At 47.6% G+C, this 20,316-nt stretch overlaps 1 protein-coding gene across 2 annotated transcripts in view; it reads right to left on the bottom strand.

Annotated features, from left to right (window-relative positions):
* Positions 1-20,316, bottom strand: part of plekhg2 (pleckstrin homology domain containing, family G (with RhoGef domain) member 2) — a 68,563-nt gene that overhangs the window by 4,749 nt on the left and 43,498 nt on the right. For both annotated transcript variants that reach the window (XM_063493245.1, XM_063493246.1), the window contains exons 5-11: positions 14,195-14,261; positions 13,148-13,194; positions 5,137-5,287; positions 2,145-2,276; positions 991-1,173; positions 735-827; positions 529-615 (exon numbers count right to left, since the gene is read on the bottom strand). In XM_063493245.1, the coding sequence (XP_063349315.1) occupies positions 529-615; positions 735-827; positions 991-1,173; positions 2,145-2,276; positions 5,137-5,287; positions 13,148-13,194; positions 14,195-14,261 (760 nt within the window). The remainder of the gene's footprint in view (positions 1-528; positions 616-734; positions 828-990; positions 1,174-2,144; positions 2,277-5,136; positions 5,288-13,147; positions 13,195-14,194; positions 14,262-20,316) is intronic.

Genomic DNA, 20,316 nt, shown 5'->3' with positions numbered 1-20,316 from the left:
AAACATGGATGTATCACCATCCTGCTCATGTTACAGGACATCTGCTGCTCCTTACTGTTTACACCAGCAGGGGGCAGCAAAGATCTACAAAAGCTACTAACGCTGCACTCTTTACTAAACTCTACTGCTGCTGCTGGGAGCACGACAACATACATGTTTTCTCGATCTTTGCTGTGAACATTACAAAGAGCCGCTCAGGTACAGATCGCGCTCTCACTGCAGTTCAAAGCTTCAGTGTTTAGGGTTCACTGGCTCCTGCTGTCAGTGAAGACCTGATGAACTGTTACATCCAATCAGCTGCTAACAGAGGCAGTAAAGCCACCACAGCCAGGTCTACTCAACAATCAGATCTCCTGTGAGCAGCAATATGCTTCAAACCACAGTGATCGGTGCTGAACTTCACCTGTGGGCAGGTAAGAGTCAACATCTAATGTAAGTGACTTTGGACGGTGGGGAGAACATGGGAGCTTCACACAGGAAGACCAGGACATCTGAACCTTCCTGAATCCTTCCTTCACTCCTGCTTACCTTGTGTGGGAGTGATGCGGGATGGTTTTCGACGATCAGCCTCTTGAGGTAGTGCACCCACAGTCGCTTCTCCTCCTGATTCTTTGTCTGCAGAACAAAAAAACAGGATCCAGATACAAACAGTGAGGTCGCTGCATCTGAGATCATAAAACAGGAAAGTCTGATTTGGACCCAGATTTAAGGCGGAGACTCGAGGTTTCCCTCACCTGGACTACATGCTGCTGTTTGGGAATGGTCTGGTCGGACACTCGGAAGCACAGCGGGTCCTTCAGATTCTCCACCAGCAGGAGATTACAGCACTGCAGGTGGAGGAGCAGACACAGAGACAAACGTGAGGAACCCTGAAGGTCAGAGTATCGCTGTAGCGATGAGCCTCTGTTTCCTGGGAGGTCGCATGTGTGTTTGTTGTGATGCAGGAGTGCAGACACAACCCACGACGGCCTCAAACGTGTTGTTACTTACAAAAATATGTGTGCTGTAGACAAACTGCTCCATCCTCTTCTTGGCGATCAGCAGCATTTTATCGAACAGGAAGAACGCTCTCTCCTTCTTCACCCTGTGGACTTTAAAGGAACCTTCAAGAACCAGCTCGCCGAACCCGCCGAGGTCCGGCCCAGTCCAGTTCACCAGCAGGGACTCGATTTCCTGGAGAGAGACATCGGTGAAAGGTCACAGGCTAACCACAGTGGAGTGAACCCGACCTAAACCTGCTGATCTGCACTGATCCTTCATCTTCAGAAAGGTTCTTTGGAAAAGCACAGCATTCTCTAGAGAACCAATGAGCACCTTTAAAGAGCTGCATCCAGATCACTCTGATCCAGTTTTCTCAAAATGCCTGCATGGGTCACAAAGTTCTCAGTGCTGAAGGCAACTGGACGTCTTTAGGTTCTCAAAGATGTTTCACCTCACACCTGAAAGGCTTCATCGGTTCTCAAAGCAGATGGGGGTCCCAGCTATGCAACATCTAGCTAGGTAACATGCTAACTAAGCTAACTCGCTAACTAGCATCAACTTGCTAGTGATTGCTCCAAAGCTCAGCTAAATCTGGTCACAAAACGATGGCTAACATGCTAACAATGAAACCTGCAAATATGGAGTCCACAAACTCATATGGTAGCCGTATCCATCTTTTTTATACAGTCTTTGTTAATAACTGCTGAATGGTAGCTCATAGGTAGACCAAAGATGTCCAAGTCGTTCTACATCGTGGGCCACATGGACCGGACTAGTGAAACATCCTCATTCTGTCAGTGTAAAGACGTTTAACTGAAACATCGTCATATAAGAAAAAGACGAGTAACTTCAACAGGACATCTCAGATTGCGCAGATAAAAAAATCAATGAAAGAAATCTGTCAGCATGGTTCTTTGAGCTGTCGGGAGTAAATGTGTCATTTTGTTTTTTATTGTGGACTCGTCGTAAAAAGCTGAACTATCATGAAAAACAGGAACTTTCACGTTACTTAATTACTTTGAGTAGTATCAGTGCCCTCCTTCACATCTTCCAGAGCCATCTAGTGGGCCACTTTAGAGTCTTTGCTGGGCCGATTCTGGCCCTCGGGCCTTATATTTCTCAGCAGCTGTTTTCATGTTGTGGTCCTGCTTCATCATCGTTACCTGCAGCCGCACAGCGTGCTCCTGTTTCCTCTTCATGTCGTTGATGTACCAGGCGACTGCTGTCATGGTAACGATGGCATCCTCCACGACCTCATATCCGGGCTCGCTCTTATCAAAGTGCTTAGAAAGTTCCTGAAACGAGACGAGACCCGCACATAAAAGACAGCTCGGGCGCCGGGAGCATCTCGCAGTCTGAGATCCTTCCCCGCTCTGAGCCTCCGCCTGCTGAGGCCAAAACACAGACGGGGATTTCTCCGAGCCTCAGATAAACTGTGGTTTGTGTCCTTGTAACTTTTACTCAATTTGCTTTGACATCTTTGAGACCACCGTGAACATGAGGACACGAAGCATCATTAACCCAACGGATAGCGCATTGGACTTCTAGCAAATCCTTCAGGAGTTGTGGGTTCGAGTCCCACCAGAATCGTGCTAATTAGATCTTTCATACACACAGGTCTGGAGAGGCTGTTTCTAACCCTCCAGCTCAGGGTTACTTAACATGTGTTTATTTAGCAGAGGTTTAAATGACTGCGGGAAAATCTGACCTGCTATGGAGCAAATACTCAGAGGTGCTCTGTCACAGTCAGGAAGTACAAGGAACACAAGTGTCCTCATGGTTTAAGTGATCTTTTTTTTTTTTCAATAAACTAATTAAATGATTAATTCCTTCAAACTGATCATGCAGCCTGTGGCGCTCAGCGTGTCCCGAGTGTGTGTTGGAGCCTGTGAGTGATCAGCGGGAGCAGCAGGAGGTCAGGCCAGAGGTGACCTGAAGCTGCAGATCAGCCACATTTCATTCGTGTTCATGGAGTCGTTCTGTGAACTCTGGAGGACAAAAGCATCGCTTCCCTGTGAGAAGCATCGGACTGGAAGTACAAGTAGCTCAGAGTATGTGTGCAGTTACATTCCACTGCACCCTGAAGCGCCTTAGCACAGAATGGACTGAAACGGGAGCAGCTGAGGATTCTGGGAAAATCCCAGCTTGGATCCAAACACGTGTTTGACCGATGTTTAAACTGGCCGCTGTCATCAGAGCGGCAGCGGCAAATCCTGCAGACCAACGAGCGAGAACAAAGAGCAGCTTCAGCTGTGTCATCCTCCCGCCCGCTCCTAGAGCTGGGCTTGGACTGGGACCAGTGAGGAGACTCGGCACGTTCACTGGGAAAGCTGTTCCTGCTTCACAGAGCAGACGGCTGAGTGAGAAGGCCTCTGCGACTTCAGCTTCACACCGTAGGACCTCCTTTAAAGCACGCTCTGTGTGAACAGACGTGATGAACAGGTCCCCGCCTCTTCCAGGTGTTTGTGCGTCATGTTAAACATCTGGAGCACAAGTCTCCATTCAGCCAGACGTGATTATTAACGATGGGAATTTGGCACAAGAACAAATGGTTCTGCTCCTAAACCGGGCCGCTTCAGCTTGTTTCCATCGTTTTATCCGTTTTGATTCTACTCAAGTATTTCTGCATATTCACAATAATACACACAATGATACTGTAGTATCAGGTGGTATCTGAGGCAGAATCTGGCACCTGCACAAGGTGATAATGTATTTGTGTGCACAGATTTACACACGTGTGTGTAAATATTTCATTTATTAGAATTTGTGGGTTTATTTTGTGCTGCGAGCCTTTAACTGAGTTTCTTCTCAGAATAATGAGAGCAGCGTGCAGCATGACGAAGGCTAGCCTACAGTTCACTCTCGTATGATTTAACAGAGTCACCGTTTCCTGGTGCTGACTGTGGCACAAACGGGCTCCAGCATCTGTTTGGTGTTTGTGCCAAAACTGACTCAACAAAGAAAATGGGAAGCAGAGCTTACGACTGATCGACGTTAACCCGAGTCAGCTGGCTTTGCTTCTTCTACACGCTGAAATCAGATAAGTTGAGTTTTAAGGCAGCTGTAGTTTCAAAGCTCAACCAAGACTTTGCACTGCAAAGCCGACTCGCTGCCTGTCCTCCGGTCGTGATCCTGTGTATGTTCTGCAGTTAGATGGCCGTCCTGCAGTTTCAGATCTTTGCGTTCTGCACAGACTCTGAATTAAAGTAATAATGCAAATTTCTGTGCGTGCAGACTGCAACGGATTCACGGTTTAATCCCCGCTTCATCGCTGACAGACTGCATTTGACTGCACACGCACTCGGCGTTGTTGACATTTATCACCGTCTTTGCACAGCTGTGTTGCTTTGTGGACAGCGACTGACCGCGGCTGGTCTCAGACTCGGTCCCTGTCTTTGAAACAGCCGTTTTAATCACTTCTGTCTACACGCGCACACACGTTAGCGTGTCATGAGACTCCTGATGTATCAGCAGAAGGATAACTGCACTTCACTGAAGCACAGACGGTAAAGGACCTGTGGTCAGAGGACAGAACAAAGCTGTGACAGAGCAGCTGCAGAGCGGAAAGAGAAGTTTAGACTCTGAGATGATGTCAGAGTTTATCCTCGTTTTATTGGTCCTGGGAAAAACCCGCACACGTAGCCGAGGACACGCACCGCTCGTCTTTAAAGACGCGACACGCTGAGAGGTCTCAGCCTGACCCTCTGTTTACTGACAGGAGACAGACCTGTTGCCTGGAGACCAAAGCTTTACGAGGACCAATCAGCTTCCTCAGGGAACCACAGAGAGTGACATCATTAAGGGTGTTTGGTACTTAGGACGTGTTACCTGTGGAAGCAGGTACTCATCTAGCAGTATCAGGTAGGACTGAAGTCATTTATGCTGAACTAAAGCATGCAGGTGGCACCTGACCAAGTCACAGGCTTTCATGTGCACAGTATCTGATAGCATTTAAATTCTCACCTGTAGTATTTGAGGTTCTATATGCAGTATTCATTAGTACAACTTGTATTAGGCTGTTTTTGAGATGCTATGTCCAACATCTGATCGTATTTGGAGTTTAACTTGTATATCTGGAGGTATTTCAGGCACCGCATGCAGTATTTGGCAGTATTTGCGATATAACTTGTAGTATTAGGTGGTATGAAGGGTCACCTGTAGCAGCAGGTGGTATTTGAGGATCCTCTGCACTGGTTTGAGCAGGTACGTCTCCAGCGGTAAGGAGTGGCTCAGGGTCGCCTGCCTCTCCTGGAAGAAACGAACCAGACTTTCGTTCTTCATGCACTCCCTCAGCACGGCCACCGAGCTGTGGACACAGAGCAGCAGAGACGGCGTTAATCATTAAAACCGGCTTTTCAGCCACAATAAATTCTCTTGAAGCCAAACAGCAAGCCCCAAAACAAGTCGATGGATATCCAGGTCAGGTTACTGACATCCAGAGAGCTCAGCCATCACCTTGTAGCATTTAAAGCACGGGGAGGGAACTTTAACGGGAGGAACAAAGAGATGAGCTGGGGTGGAGGAAGGCCAGAAGACGATGGAGCTGCAGGAGGTGAGAGGGATGTCCTCAGCTCTGACCGTTCATCAGAGGAGGAGGTGAAGAAATGATGGAGGGAAGGAGGAAGAAGGAGACAGATGGAGGCGATTATGACAAACTAAAGAGCAAAAGGACTCCACAGCTGTTTGGAGCTTTGACAAACATTCATTACAAGTTTATAGAAGAACGAGAGAAACTGACGAGATTAGAGAGAAAGAAAAGATTCTGACAGAGAGGTTCTGGATCCAGTTCACCAACATTCATCACAATCTGAACAAAGAGCAGACGACGAGGAGAAGAGGGAGGGCCACACGTCCACGACGACGAGATAGAAAGAGAAGACAACAAAGAGTTTGAGGAAAGGAAAAATGGAAAGACAGGAAGTTAAAAATGTGTCCAGGTTATGAAGAAAGAAGCGACAGGAGAGAGGACGGGGATGGTGGTGAAAGAGGATGATGGAGGACAGTGGAGACTCAGCTGTCGGGTCCTCTGACAGACATTCATCACAGCTGGAAGCCAAAGAATGTTGGACGCTGGTGGCGGGACTGGAGGGAAGGAGGGAAGGAGGGAAGGGAAGAACGAGGAGGGATGAGGAAATAGAGGGCCGAAGAGGATGGGAGGAAGGAGGTCAAGGTAACGATGGGGACGGAGAGGAGAGATCTGGCTCTTTTTCTCCACAGGAAAGAGGGGGAATTCAGAGCAGTGCTGATATCTTCTGCAGACATCAGTGAAGTGCAGAGTCTGAAACGAGCTTTAAAACACAGCAGCTCATCTGTTTCTTCCCCACAGCGTCCTAAACACCACAAACCAGAATATCGACCGGATAATTAAAGAGTTTAATCTGCAAACTCACAGCTGAAATGTTAAACACAGTTTACAAAAAGGAACTTCACAGGTTCTCAGTCTAATCTAATCAAACATGCGGCGTCATCAGGGAGGCGTCTGATAGGCCCAAATTCATCCTGCAGCCAGACAAAGATTACCTTAACCACAGAAACATGTTCATACCAACCAAAGAGGCTGTGGTACCGGAACTGTCCAAACCAAATCAGGCGCACATTTATCTCCAACCTATCAGGTAAGTTGTAGCAGCTGAACCTGCGCACCACCCAGAGAGTCCTGCAGCAGCACTGGATGGCCAGCAGGGGCATCAGAGGGGTGTAACATAGTTAATATGATGTTTTGGGACCCTCAGAATGTGTGCCTACTTTTTGTGCATGAGCGGCTTCTTCTGGCTTCATGCTGGGGTGGTTTGCAGCAGAGCGTGAAGCAGACGAATCTCTGATGGAAAGGTGGAACATGAGATGGACCGGAAGATCGAGGCATCAGCAGCGATGCTGACGCTGTACCGGGCTGTTGCGGTGAAAAGAGCGAAGCTTTCTGTTTCCAGTCAAAATGAGTTAATCAGTGTCACATCGACTGCTGATGATGTCTGCTCCGTCTCTGCGGGGTTTAAGCCCAGACACCAAACATAAATCACTTTTACTCAAGCAGACAGAACAGGTCAGAGGTCAGGCATTGAGCCTACTCTAACTCTAGCCAGAGTTGGGCGGGTCATAAAAGCAGACGACCACATCTGGTTCCATCGCGGTCACCAAGACCGCAGCCTGAACAGATTTACCAAACCTGGACATCAAGGACTGGAAGCATGGAGCCGGGTCTGATAAAGCTCTGTCCTGCTCAGCCGGATCATAGATGGATCGACACAAATACCCCGACTGCCACATTTTGGACCCTACAATGCCAACAGGCAGAGTGCAAACATTTATCACCAGAGTTTACCACCCGGCTCCTTTCAACAGAAAACGTCTAATGTCTGAAATAAAAGTCAGACTGGTTCTGTGGACGATGACTTATTCTCCAGTGAACATCAGCAGAACAGCTTCAGGCTGTGGTCTAATGTTTCTGGGACAGAGCGAGGCCCAGCACAGGATCCGTGTGTTGCTCCTAAAAAGGTGCTCAGGTGATTTTAAGGCATTCGTTTGGTATCCTCACAGCACAAACCAGGTGAAACCGTTGGGCTTGTGTCACAGAAATGTGCCTGTCCAACCACACTGAAAGGCTAATGTACCACTGTAAGGGTTTGGACAGCCTATCATATATCTGTCCATCCATCCATCCATGCATCCATCCATCCATCCATCCATGCATCCATCCATGCATCCATCCGTGTGACTTCTTCAGTCTCAGCTGCAGCTACAGCCCATTGTTCCTTCAGTGCTGCTGGTTTGAGTCATTGTGCAAATGTCCTGTTTATAAGGTTGAAACCTGCAGTCAGCTGAGAGTGAAGAAGTCAGCTGATGATGACGAAACATCCAGACGAACAGAACCGACCTTTGGGGATTTCTGTACCTGGATGATTGAGCATGAATTGGAGTTCGGTGTCAGATACGCCACATCTCAACAGTCACCTGCAGAGTTTCTGAGCTTATACATAACTGAGACATGCAAGCAAAACAGCATTGTTTGTTGCCATGGAGGTTTTAAAATGGTGTGGTATATTAATGTAAAGCATGTGTAAACTTTACAGCAATAAAAGGCTTAAAGAAGAGTAACCGTTCACATTTGTACTATAATGAAACCCGCAGCCGCTGGGACGACAAAAGTGACAAATGTTACGGTTCACATAAAATGTCACAGACTGAAAAGCCAAAATATCAGGGCCCAAATTTTCTGTAGACATAAAGAAATGAAGCTGTAATCTGTCATCGCGGACTGAAGGAAGCCGACTTCAGCCTCAGATGAACACTCAGCTCTGCATGGAGAATTTAAAGCAGATGGCAGATATGAAAAATGTGCACCAGAGACATGCCTAGAAACTGCATTTGGCAAGATTCCCATGAACTCATCCACTGGAACACACCGAGGACTTCCTTCAGCCCAAACTTCCACAGAGTCTCCAGGGTCGGTGTGCTTCACCTCGTGTTGTACGGATGCTCGGAGCAGAGGAAAGTAGCTGTGACACACTGAACGCCGTCACAGTTTCACAGACTGCAGATAGTCGCAGTCGCTCCCTCGAGCCCAAAGTCATCTCCACCAATCAGAGGTAACAAAACACCAACCTGCAATCTGCACAGCCAATCAAAACACTATTAAGCTCTTAAATAGTCCCGCCCGTCCGTCTACCTGTAAGCTTTGTTTGCATTGGGATAAAACGCCTGATTATTTGTCCAGATGAGTTTTCCACAGATATCCCGCACTCTACCTGCTCCGAGTTCGGAAGTGCAGCAGTCAGTCAGCAGGCAGCACCGGGGCAGAAGGACCCCAGCTATCCCGGAGACTTCAACACAGAACCATGTTTAAAGTCCGGCGGTTAACCTGGACAGTCCTGCCGTGCTGTGACGGAGATGAAGGCTGGGACATAAACCCAGTAACCTGCTCTGTTTCCCAGACGTACTTTCGCTTTCATGTGTGTTGAGTCTGATCATTCCTGGAACATTTCTCTGCTCTGTTAAAAGTTGGCTTTAATCAGGAGACCCCCTGCCAGCCTCCGAAGCCCGCTGGCTCTACAGCTCATCAATTTACAGCATTACAAACTGCGCTTGCATCCAAGTGGAGTTTAGCGGCATAAATTACCTCAGCATCTGTCTCTGTTCTCCCCGTGGAGCTACCTACTGAGATTACATCCACATCTGTTCAAATCATTCTGCTGGCAGCCCGTTTCATGATACACGCACAGTGTTGTGATATTATAAAGACAAATATCTCCTTCGGTTTTGCTGCTGATGGTTTCCGATGGCAGAGAAGCTGCGTTCCTGGAGCCGATCTGTTGTTTGGTGCGTTTTCATTTTCGTGCAGGATCCCCGGGCAAACAAAGCCTCTCGTCTCGTGTTCCCAGCGGGGCGACAGCAGAGTTCAGAAACCTGCAATCCAGCACATTTCCCTCCAAATCTGACCCAGCGGATCACTGTGGAAAAATGCAGAGCAGGGGCTGACAGAGACCGAAAGTCTGCTCCTCTGGTGATCGCATTACTGCGAGTTTGCTGAACGCTCGGAGCTAAAATATTACACAGGGCTGATTCAGGCTAGTAAGACAAAAGCTTTGACCCAAAACCGAAAGATTTAAAGCAGCAGAAAGTTTGGTTCCAGATCTTTAAACCACGACCCCTGTGCTGATGGTTGCTGCACACGCAGGTGACTTGGAGACACCTGTGGGACACAGCGAGGTGACCACATGAGTGAAAAATAGTTTCGAGCATATCTGAGAAGCTGAGGCTTGCAGGGAGCTCCAGCCTCTGATTGCAGGGATGAAACAGCGGAGGGGCTGATTCGCAGCTGAAGAACTTCCACTGATGTCCTGGTGCCTTCACGGACCTTCAGCAGCAACCACAGCATGCTGTCCCCTGCAGCGCTGCCTCCAGCACCCTCAGGCAGAATAAACCCTGATCAACTCAGACTTACTCTGATTACTTTTAACCTCTTTACAGCTGGGGTTAGGCTCGCATTCACCCCTTCATCGAGCAGAAGGACAGGAGGCTTGTTCGGAGGTTCACTGGCTCATTCTCATGTCTGCTGACTGACGGTGGCCGGCACACTCTCGCCATCCACATCAGACTTAAATATCTTCTCATGAACCCTTTTTAGGAACATCTAAATGATCACCTGACGTGTTATGGTTTCATCCTTGCATGCATACATGCTGTTCAGTGATCTGACAGCGTTTTCACATTATTTCCTGTCTATGTGCAGTAACAAACACACAAAGTTTTTCATGTGTCGGGTTTGCTGAAAGATTCCTGTGTTTCAGGCTGGGAAAAAGTACATTTGGCACCGGTGAGCATCCTAACACGCAGCAGCTGAATAAATCAGCAGTTGAGAGGCCGGGAAGGGTCCAGCAGAAAAGGCAGCGATGCAGCTCGAAAAGCTGGAGACGCGCTGACAGAGAGAGAGTTTCTGGGTTTGGTGGTCTGAAAGCATTTGACCTACTTATTTTTATTGGTGTTTAATGGCGCTTTAAGGAGGCGACAGGCAGATAGAGCGAGCGAGCGAGGTGAAGGAGGGGTCGCCTTCCACCCCGGCAGACTCGGTACGTGCCGAAGGGGTTTAAACACACACGGAGGCACGTATGGGTGCCGATGAAGCTTTTACTGCGCATGTATGCAGTGATTTAAGTGCATCAATATGCAGACAGATGGATGCCGGGCAGAGATCCAGGCAGGCCGAGCGCAGTCGGTCAGACGGTGGAGAGAAGACGTGCGTGAGATCAACAGTGATTCAGTTTGACTCTGCAGAGAATAAAGAGACGAAGAAGCCGTGGATGCAGACAGCATCACACGTGCAGTGAAAGCACAACAGGGTAACGCTGCTCTCTGTGCGTCTCGTTCACATCTATCACTCACATGGAGCTCTCAGATCTCTGCATTCTTATTACTTCTTACTTCATTAAAGGCAATAACCACAAGAAATCGCACTTTTATTCAGAGTATCATACCACACAGAGCTCTGCACGCTGTGGCAGAGCCCGTCACATGCAGCTGGTTAACGTGGGTGCGTTCTTTGTTTGAAGCTGGATCTGTGGATTTTTCACCACATTAACATCAGCATCTCTGCTCAAGTTACAACCACATGGTCTTGTGATCTGCTTCATTTGCGATGAGCATGCAGAGTTTCCCAGTTACATTAAAACTGCCTGAATAATGCTCTGCAGGCTAGGCTAACGCTAACAGGCTTAAGTGGCAGACGACTGAAAGCTCTTAACAGGAAGAGGAAACCAAAGATGAGCAGACGTGTTTGCAGCAGAAGAGACAAACAGTAAATATATCAAACTATTACAATGTCATGCCTGTGCTTGTTGTATTTGTGCTGTTGCTAGGTGGTTGCCAAGCAACCTGGTGGTATAATTGTATAATTCAGCTCTTGTGGATCTAAAGAAATGTTAAAAAAAAGGAGATTTTCTAAGGTGTCACAGAGGCATAAAACAGGTCTGATGTTGTAGGAGACAGTGTTCATGTTTCACATTGATTGAGTTAGTTTGTGTTTGAACACTGAAACACAAAAGCACAGAGTTTGTTTTATTCTAACTTTTGGCACCGATTTTCTCCCTGCAGATCGATCTCAGATCTATCCACACATCAGACATCGATCTCCTCAGTAACAACAGCAGTTATCGGTCCTGACTGTTGGGCGTGTTACGGGTGTAACACCTGTGATACTGAGATGTGGATTTGAAGGAGTTTTTATTCCCAGCTTTTGGTGATATTTTTTGGCTCTGATGATCTCCAAATGTTCTCTAAACTTCCGCAGCACCAACATATTTTGAGTTACAGAAAGAGATGATGTGTTAGTCACAGTTTGTTCCTCGCTGCTTGTTTCAGTGTCTTCACGCAGCTTAACCAGAGCTTCACACATAAAAGCATTTTTCCTCCATGAAGGCGAGAGGAGGCGCGAGTACCCAGAACTTACGTGCATTTTGCAGGAACTTACAGGGAACATAAGATGTAAGATGGGGAAATATTGTTTGTTTTTCCAGAAATTTCCCATGAAATAACCCAGCACCTAAAATTACTTCATTTAATTTTATGTTAATTCATAAGTACAGGGTACTTGCGCCTTATTCGCGGGTCGTCTTATGAAGTGTTACTGTATGTTGATTGAGATCGTCGCCAGCTTTATGCTGGGAGGACAGGTGGAGCGTGGGCAGAAGAGCTTTCAGCCTGTGACAGCTGATGCTTCATCATACAGAAGCCCAGCAGCACGTCTGAAGCAACAGCTGGAGTTAAACTCTGCTCTGTGCCTCCAACATCTGCCATCATAACCTCTTTTGTTTTCAGAGAACCACAATGGAAATGAGGTTATTACGCAGGACTCGGCGTCCATTCATCTTCATCAAACACATCTGCATTTTGTGGAACTTCAAAAGGTTGAGAGTAAAAAATGGTGCGTGAGTGTTTTCATTTCTTTAAAAGAGGATCCAGCGTTGAAATTCATTTGAATCAGAATCAGAAGCAACATGTTGGTTTTGTGACAACACAAAGAGACTCAAAGATGTGAAAGGCTGAAGCCAAACTCTCTGTGAGCCTCAGACAGCGGGGATATCGGCCGCTCACACTTTGGTTTTAGGGTCCAGGTAAAGGAGAAAGACGTCAGCACGGGAAGACGAGGACACAGCTCAGGCTGTCGTCCATGGAGCAGACCCCAACGCTCGCATTTACTCTGGTCATAAATCAGCGTCAGAGCGAACTCGACAGCGGTCTGTTTATCAGGAACAGGCCACAGAAAAATGTTTCTCACTGATGTCGATCAAACTTGAACATTTTTTGCATCCAAATGAGTGAAAAACACGAAGCTAAAAGAGTCCAGGAAGGAAAAGCTTTGTGTCAGTAATTATATCAGCCTGAGGCTGGACAACAACACTGAAGCAGTGATCAATGAGCAGGACTTCCTGTTTATACTTCCTCCTTTATCTTTATTGGCTCCTGTTGTCTCCACAAAGGAGGTCATGTGATCTGTAGAGAAACTTTCTAAAGTCAAAGTGCTTCAGTTGACCCAGATTCAGCAACGTCAATAATAAAAAAGCTCACAGACGGATCCAGATCTCCATCTGAGCCGGGATCCAGCTCAGAGTCTGGGAATCCACTCCTGACAGGAAGCTGTGTGTGTGTGTGTGTGTGTGTGTGTGTGTGCACTTACTTGGGGTAGTTCATGCAGTAGAGTGTGTAGATGTCGAAGGCTTCACTCTGAAACACAGAGAACAGCTGATGTCAGTGACAGAGCAGCACAGCTGGCGTTGAACCAGCAACCATAAGCCTGCAGCTTCCCTGCGTGGGGCGCTCACCTTTGCTTTTCCTACAGTTAAAAATGTCTGCATGAATCTGAGACCCTCCCACTCCGACCCCAGCTGTTTGGCCCAGATGTGACACATGTTTGCAGTTTTATACATTTGGTCTGGCTGCATGAACTCAGCCACAGGTCCACCTCATAGAGGTCAGAGGTCAGGGGTCTTCGTCCCATCCAGCAGGTATGACCGTAGACGTGCCGCTGAAGTGTGAACCACACTCATCCCTGTAAACTGGGCGAGCTGTCCTTCACCTCCCCTTTCAGTCCACTTCCTGTCAGCCCGTCAGCCAGTCAGGAGGTTGCAGAGAGAAGCCCACGCTGTGTCTCATGCTCGGGTCCTAAAATAACTCTAACGGTTTAATCTAATGTCCAGGATTAAAGAGGAAGTTCAGTTCAGCCCAGTCTGAATGAACAACAAGCCTCCTGAGGACCAGACACTGTTTCAAAACTCAACTGAAGGTGCTCAAAGGTCCTGCAGAAGAGTTTAACCCTGAATGCAGCACAGCCCCCTGCAGATGAACAAAGAGGACCCAGAGGGAAGGGACAGATTACTGTGGAGACTTCCTGCTCTCCTAATCTAATCTACAATCCTGAACGGACTCCTACTGCTCATCCTCAGCTCTTATTCTGACCTCTGACCTCTCACAGAGCAGCTTTGCATCACTCACACTTCAAAATAATCCTTCTTTATCTCAAACTGGGCCTCAGTGCATACTCTGTCCCAAACAAGCTCCTCCCCCTTTCAAGGACTGGGTTCGTTACTATTATTAGCGCTAAAAGAAAAAAGCTTTTACACTCATATTTGGTTCGTGCGCTGAAAGGAATCAAAGAACTTTGACACCACAGAGGTGAAAGAGCCCATAACAGAACTTCACACACACACACACACTGTGTACTCACCCTTTCTACGAAGCACTCTGCGATGGCTGCAGCGTGAGGGCTTCTCTCTAAATCCTCCAGCAGATCACTGAGGACACAAACACAGAGGTCAAAGGTCAGGCTGATGTTCCAACAGGGATTTGTTCCGTATATTAATGATGATGTCGGTGCATCCGCTTCATCCACACCAAACTGGGAACCTTTAGTCCCCATAAACCTCTTAAATGACGTCCCAAAACCTGCAGTTCCTCTGACGTCCAGCAGAGGCAGCAGTGAGTCAGTCCCATAGACTCCCAACCCGTTCTCACTCCCAAATCGTAACATTTTACGCTAGGTGACAAATCGTCAACATATTACGTTTTCGGGCACCCAAGGCGTTCCTACGTCACGACATCGGAAAACTGCGGACACATGAGAACCGTTTGGACTCAATCTACACATCTTCGCTTTTTCCCTTAAAATCACTTTAGAAAACACTATTTCACCTCATTAAAGTGCTGGTTAAGGTTAGGCATAAGGTTATGGTTAGGCTTAGTGATAAGGTTATGGTTAGGTTTAGGGATAAGGTTATGGTTAGGCATAAGGTTATGGTTAAGGTTAGGCATAAGGTTATGGTTAGGTTTAGCGATAAGGTTAGGTTTAGGCTTAGGTATACGGTTATGGTTAGGTTTAGGCATAAGGTTATGGTTAGGTTTAGGCATAAGGTTATGGTTAGGTTTAGGGATAAGCTTAGGTTTAGGCGTAGGGATACGGTTATGGTTAAGGTTAGGAATAAGGTTATGGTTAAGGTTAGGCATAAGGTTATGGTTAGGCTTAGTGATAAGGTTAAGTTTAGGGCTGCAGTACAGGGCTGGAAACCGCCGCGTACCATAACAACGTGGAAGGTCACCTTTCACGTTCCTCAGGAACGCCGCAGGACGTGACAAAACGTCGGGATGTTACGCCTCGGGAGTGAGAACGGGCTCAGACTCCCATGTTAAAACTTTCCAGCAGAAACAAACATGTCTACAGCCTGATACAAGCTGTTTTTACCTGTTTTAATAACCCACCTGTTTAAATTGTATTAAGGCATAAAGTTTGCATTATAAGGGGCGTGGTCTCTTTGATTGACAGGTGGATCGTGACACAGGTGGCTGTAGCTGCTAGCTGTCTGCTAGGCTTCACCTCTGCAAACTGGAGTCCCAGTTCTGCTGTGTAGGACTTTATTTGGATGTTACTGAGCAATAATTAGCAGGTATCCAGGTGAAACCCTGTAGGTTGGGACCAGTATCAGGACTACACTGGTTTGTCTCTCCTCCCAGTCTTGAATAGGAGGATCTCTCACATGTAAAGCAGAGGTGTTAACCACCCCACCACGGAGCCACTGAGGTTCCCTAAATGCATCATCCAGGTGATCCTGAGCATGAAGGACCTGCAGCGAGCAAACTGTCCACAGAGCGAGCACAGACAGGGTTCAGTCTGATGCTGTGGGCTGCAATAACTAACCATCAAACTGTAGTCACAGCAAGCGCTGCGACAGAGACGGAGAGAGATTAGCATAATGCTATACCGACTCAGGGAAACTCTCCCTCTGTCCACCCTCGTCCCTCCACCCAGCCGAGTATAAGAACCTTCTTTATCGCTCTGTTTTAATTCGTCCTCTCTTTTCTCCATCCATCTTAACCACACTGTGCACTTCTTAAACCGCAGCGGCGCGATACCAAACCAATCCAGATTCTGTGGAGTAACCTTTGACCTGCTGGCTGTTTGCTGCTGAGCTCAGAGCAGGATCATGAACCGGGTTCAACCCACGTTGTGGGGGAGTTTCCTACTGCGTCTGTGGTTTTAATCATAGTGAGTCGTCGATGAATACCAATCGTTTAAGGTCATTCGTGCAGGACGAAGCAAAACTGGAAACAACTTTGCAGCAGAAAGCGTCAGCGCGTGTTACGCTCGCCTCGTTTTCCATGTTTGCGCTCCTCTGTGGAATCGATTTCTGTCTTTTTGAGGGCTCATTATAAAGATTTGACGGTGGTTATCGTGCCGAGCGAGAGCGTTGGGACGCCTTCGGTGAGAAACAGACTGACAGAAAGCAGCTGCTGCAGTCCGCTCTGCTGAAACGAACCAAACGAATATTTATTAAACACTGCGCGATCGCAGGGGTCGCAGCGTTGCTTACAAACCTTTCCTTTCTCTCTCGTCGGGTTTAACGTCCCGATGCTCTAACTTGGTCTCTCTCTGAAACAGACTCCGTGTGTTTGAGATCTATGTGCAGCCGTGCGAGTTTTCAGGCCCATGGGTGCCTGAAAACTGCCGGCCTCCAAACCAAAATGAATTATGAGGAAAATTTGGGAAAGAAGGAATTTGTTGCAAAACAGGAAACTTGTTGTTCGCTGTGACGCTGAACAGAGCTTTAATCTGACACGGCTAAGAGTGAAGAAACACAAGAGCATCTGACACTGAGTCAGGTCAACGTCAAATTTGACCTGTGAATCATGCAAAGCTACCCTGGAAAAGTGGATTTAGGTGGAACTCGAAGTCTCCATCCTGACCGTGCGTTCTGAGGAGCTTTGGTGACCTCGGCGCAGCTGAATCTGGTTATTTCCCCACCGCGCAGTTTAAAAATAACACGAGCAGTAAAACAAACTGTTGCATGAGACTGAAAACGTCTCTGAGAAGCCTTGTTTTTATTTGGCGAGGCCGATGTTTGTTGCTAGGCAGAAACTCGAGCCAAATGTCTGATGACTATCTGAAAAAGTGCAGCGCTCTGAACAATGCATCAGGAAAGAGCGGCGCCTCAGAGGATTTCAATGGAGGGATTTTTACTGCTGAACATATTTCACGTGACGTCGGACGACTGAGGCGGCGTGAACGAAACACGCCGACAGCTCATATGAGTTTATGATAAACATGGATCCATCTGAGCTGAGATCAGACAGGAGACGTCATCCTCCAGCTGCCTCTCACTGATCTGAACTGCTGTGTCATTCATTTTTACTTTCCTGTAACATTTAAGTTGACGAAACCAAGTAAATAATCAAGATTCACACTGAAACACATTTTCCAGATGATCTTTTTCTGCCATATTGGAGCAGGCCTCCATCTGGTAACACCAGAGGACCCTTCGTTTATGCAGGTTTGTCTGACGCTCATCTCTGGATGAATAAAAGTGAGTAAATGAGCTTCCTCTGAAGGGACGGCGAGGAGCTCCGCCACATCGTCTGATGGGGACGCTTCAGATGTGTTCCAGGCACGTCCAGCTGGGGAGGAGACCTCGGGAAGTTCCTCGTTTTCCCGAAACGCTGGAGGAGGTCTGAGCAGCAGAACATGGAGGACGAGCTGCATTCACAGGTCGGAGTTTGCAGATCAAACCACGTGAGAAGCTTCGGTTATTGAGGACAAACCCACGAACGCTCGGAGCCCTGATAATGAAAAGCATCGTTCGTGTTTCACGGCACGTCGACGGATTACTGTGAAATACCATTTTCACTGTTTCACAGTGAAAAGAGCTGATTTTGAGTATTTCTGAGAAAATGAGGAGCGGAGTGGTGTTGCGAGCGAGCGGCTGTGACGAGGAGGAGATAGGAGGAGATGTACATCGTATGAGGTCACGCCGCAAAACTCTTACTGCATTCTCAGCTAACGAGCTGTGATCAAGTCTCTCATTATCACAAACCCACACACACACATATCTGTGCGTATGGACGGACACACACACACTCCCTCCTCCACCTCCTCTTCCTCGCTGCCTTCATTCGCTCGCTCGCTCGGCTCTGGCGTCAGGCCTCGTTTTGTGGCTGGCGGACATCATTAGCGGGGGATTATGGGAAAGGAAGAGGGAATTCTGGGAATGGAGTGACCACAGAAAAGTCGGGATGTCAGAGGCAAAGCGGCAGGCAGACAGAGAGAAAGACGCCACAATAAAAGTGAAGGAAGCACAGAGACGGGACGACGACACGAGTAAACAGAGAGAGAGACGGAGCTGATAATTAAAGACAGAAGGAAAAATGTCTCTAATGTGGGAAGACAAACATGTCGGGGAAAAACAGAGATATCGGCAAAGGAAATGGAACGGATCATAACACTGATCCACGCACGTTTGTTTATGTGCACAAAGGAGCTTCGAGGCAGGTTTGTCAGGTCAGTCCGAGAGCAAACCAGCAGCACGCCGAGCTGTCAGCGCTCGTCAGCGAAGACGTCACGGCGACGGCGTCCACACACGCACGCGTTCTGTCCACGCTCAGCGGAGCCTTTCAACAACGGTCCGGTTTACTGAGATTTAGAGCTAAACTTTCTGCTCGTCTTCATTTCCTGCTTTACAAACACGCAGCCCACAGCCTGATGGCAGACTTGGGCGGGCCACGGGGTTTCCACCAATCCCGACGAGGCGTGCACGTGAGGAGCAGACGAGCTGCTTCCCCTCGCCGTCAGCAGGAAGAGCACGAGGTCAGCGACATGGAGAGGCAGTTTATTTTCTGTTTTTGTGCTTTTTTGTCATATTTGACTTTTTTTACTCTGCTCTGTTAAAAATAAAGCAGAATATCCTTTTGCTGTGTTTAATGTTTTGGCAGTGATAATGGGACCGTCCTAATGCCCGAGTTAAATAAATCCTGTGATCAACACACGGTGTTATGGTGCTCGTCTGTGAGAAGTCTTCTGATTGGCTGCTGCTCCTGTCCATCCTCTGCAGATGACGTTTTTCCCTCCTGTTTCTCCTGGATGTTCACACCTCAGCTCATCAACACATTTTATCTCCTCCCTTCTTTTCCCAGGAATTTAACCCACTAAATAAGCAAACCTAACCTTGACCCCGGGTGACCCCGTGACCTTCCCCTCCTCCACCTCTTCCTCCTTCTCCCCTGCGGGCTGGGGCCAAGAAAACACGGGTCTGGTTTTCATCCTCCCTCGGAGCGCCGGCTCTTTAACGCAGTGATAAACAGCAGCTGACTGAGCGGCGTCTCAGAAACGCGCTGAGACGAGGACGAAGAGGAAGACTAATAGAGTTGAATGCAGTGAAATGTGTTTTTATTAAAACTCTGATGGCGGTGTGTCGACGGTTTGACTGCTGCTGCAGAGCAGGAGGCAGGTTCACAGTCACACGGCTCAGACGCATCACTGAGCCGTTCATTTCCACCTTATTGTTTTAAGCCGTGGATTACAGCAGCTTTGCATGACTCACAGTTCAAAATAATCCTTCTTTAGCTTACACTATGCTTCAGTTCATCTGTCTTTCTTCTGATTGGCTGCTCCTCAAAAATTAGGGTTTAAGCAGCAGGTGGGTGGGGCTTCTGATGACCAAATAAGGATATCCCATCTCTGACATCACACATATCTAAGAGTAGAAAAAAGTGTGAAATCAGCTGATTCATATGCTAAAATAACTTTAGTATTTTTCTTGAGGAATAGTAATTTTACAGTAACACCCTCAGAGTTCACAGCAGGGGCTGAATTTGGGACTGTTAAATGATTTTTCCTGTACAGCAGAAATCCACAGGAAGTTCTCAGGGCTGAAAAATACATTTAAGCTGCATCATAAACTCTTTCACACACTCGTTCTTTGTTCTGTGAGCCTCTATCATAGTTTCTATAAAGCACATCAATTTCATGTGTGTGTACCAAAGAGGTTTAATCTACTTTCTAATAATTCACCTGAGAAAATGTTAAAGAGTTCTGGGTCAACTTTGAAGCTCCGTGTCACATCAGCGGCCCCTTCTGTACCTACATTTGATACCAGGATCATCTTCTTGACTTGATTAACGGTTATATTTTAACCCTCGTAAAGGGTACGCTGCTTTATCTGCAAGCCACTTTGCAACCCAGCTCCAGTCCAGTTCATCCTGTCATGCTGAAGCGACAGAAGCTCCTGCAGATGGAAGATGTTTCCCATTGAACTTTTGCACCCCGACCGACACATCACGGAGCACCTCGGGGTCCGGTATCTTGCCCAAGGACGCTTTGGCATGGAGACTGGAGCAGCCAGGGATCAAACTACCAACCTTCCAGTCAGCAGCTTAGTTACTCTACATCCTGAGTCACAGCTGCACTGCAGTTAGTGTGTGTAACTGAGCCCAGATCAGCCCACAGAAACACTGAGGACGTCTCTTTACTTTCACTGAACCTGTCCGAGCCTGTAATCACTCACTTACAGTCAACCTGATATTAGC

This window comes from Pelmatolapia mariae, linkage group LG14, assembly GCF_036321145.2.
Source record: "Pelmatolapia mariae isolate MD_Pm_ZW linkage group LG14, Pm_UMD_F_2, whole genome shotgun sequence".
Taxonomy (NCBI): domain Eukaryota; kingdom Metazoa; phylum Chordata; class Actinopteri; order Cichliformes; family Cichlidae; genus Pelmatolapia; species Pelmatolapia mariae.
Note: the sequence above shows the minus strand (reverse complement) of the source record. Positions and strands in the feature narration are given on the sequence as shown.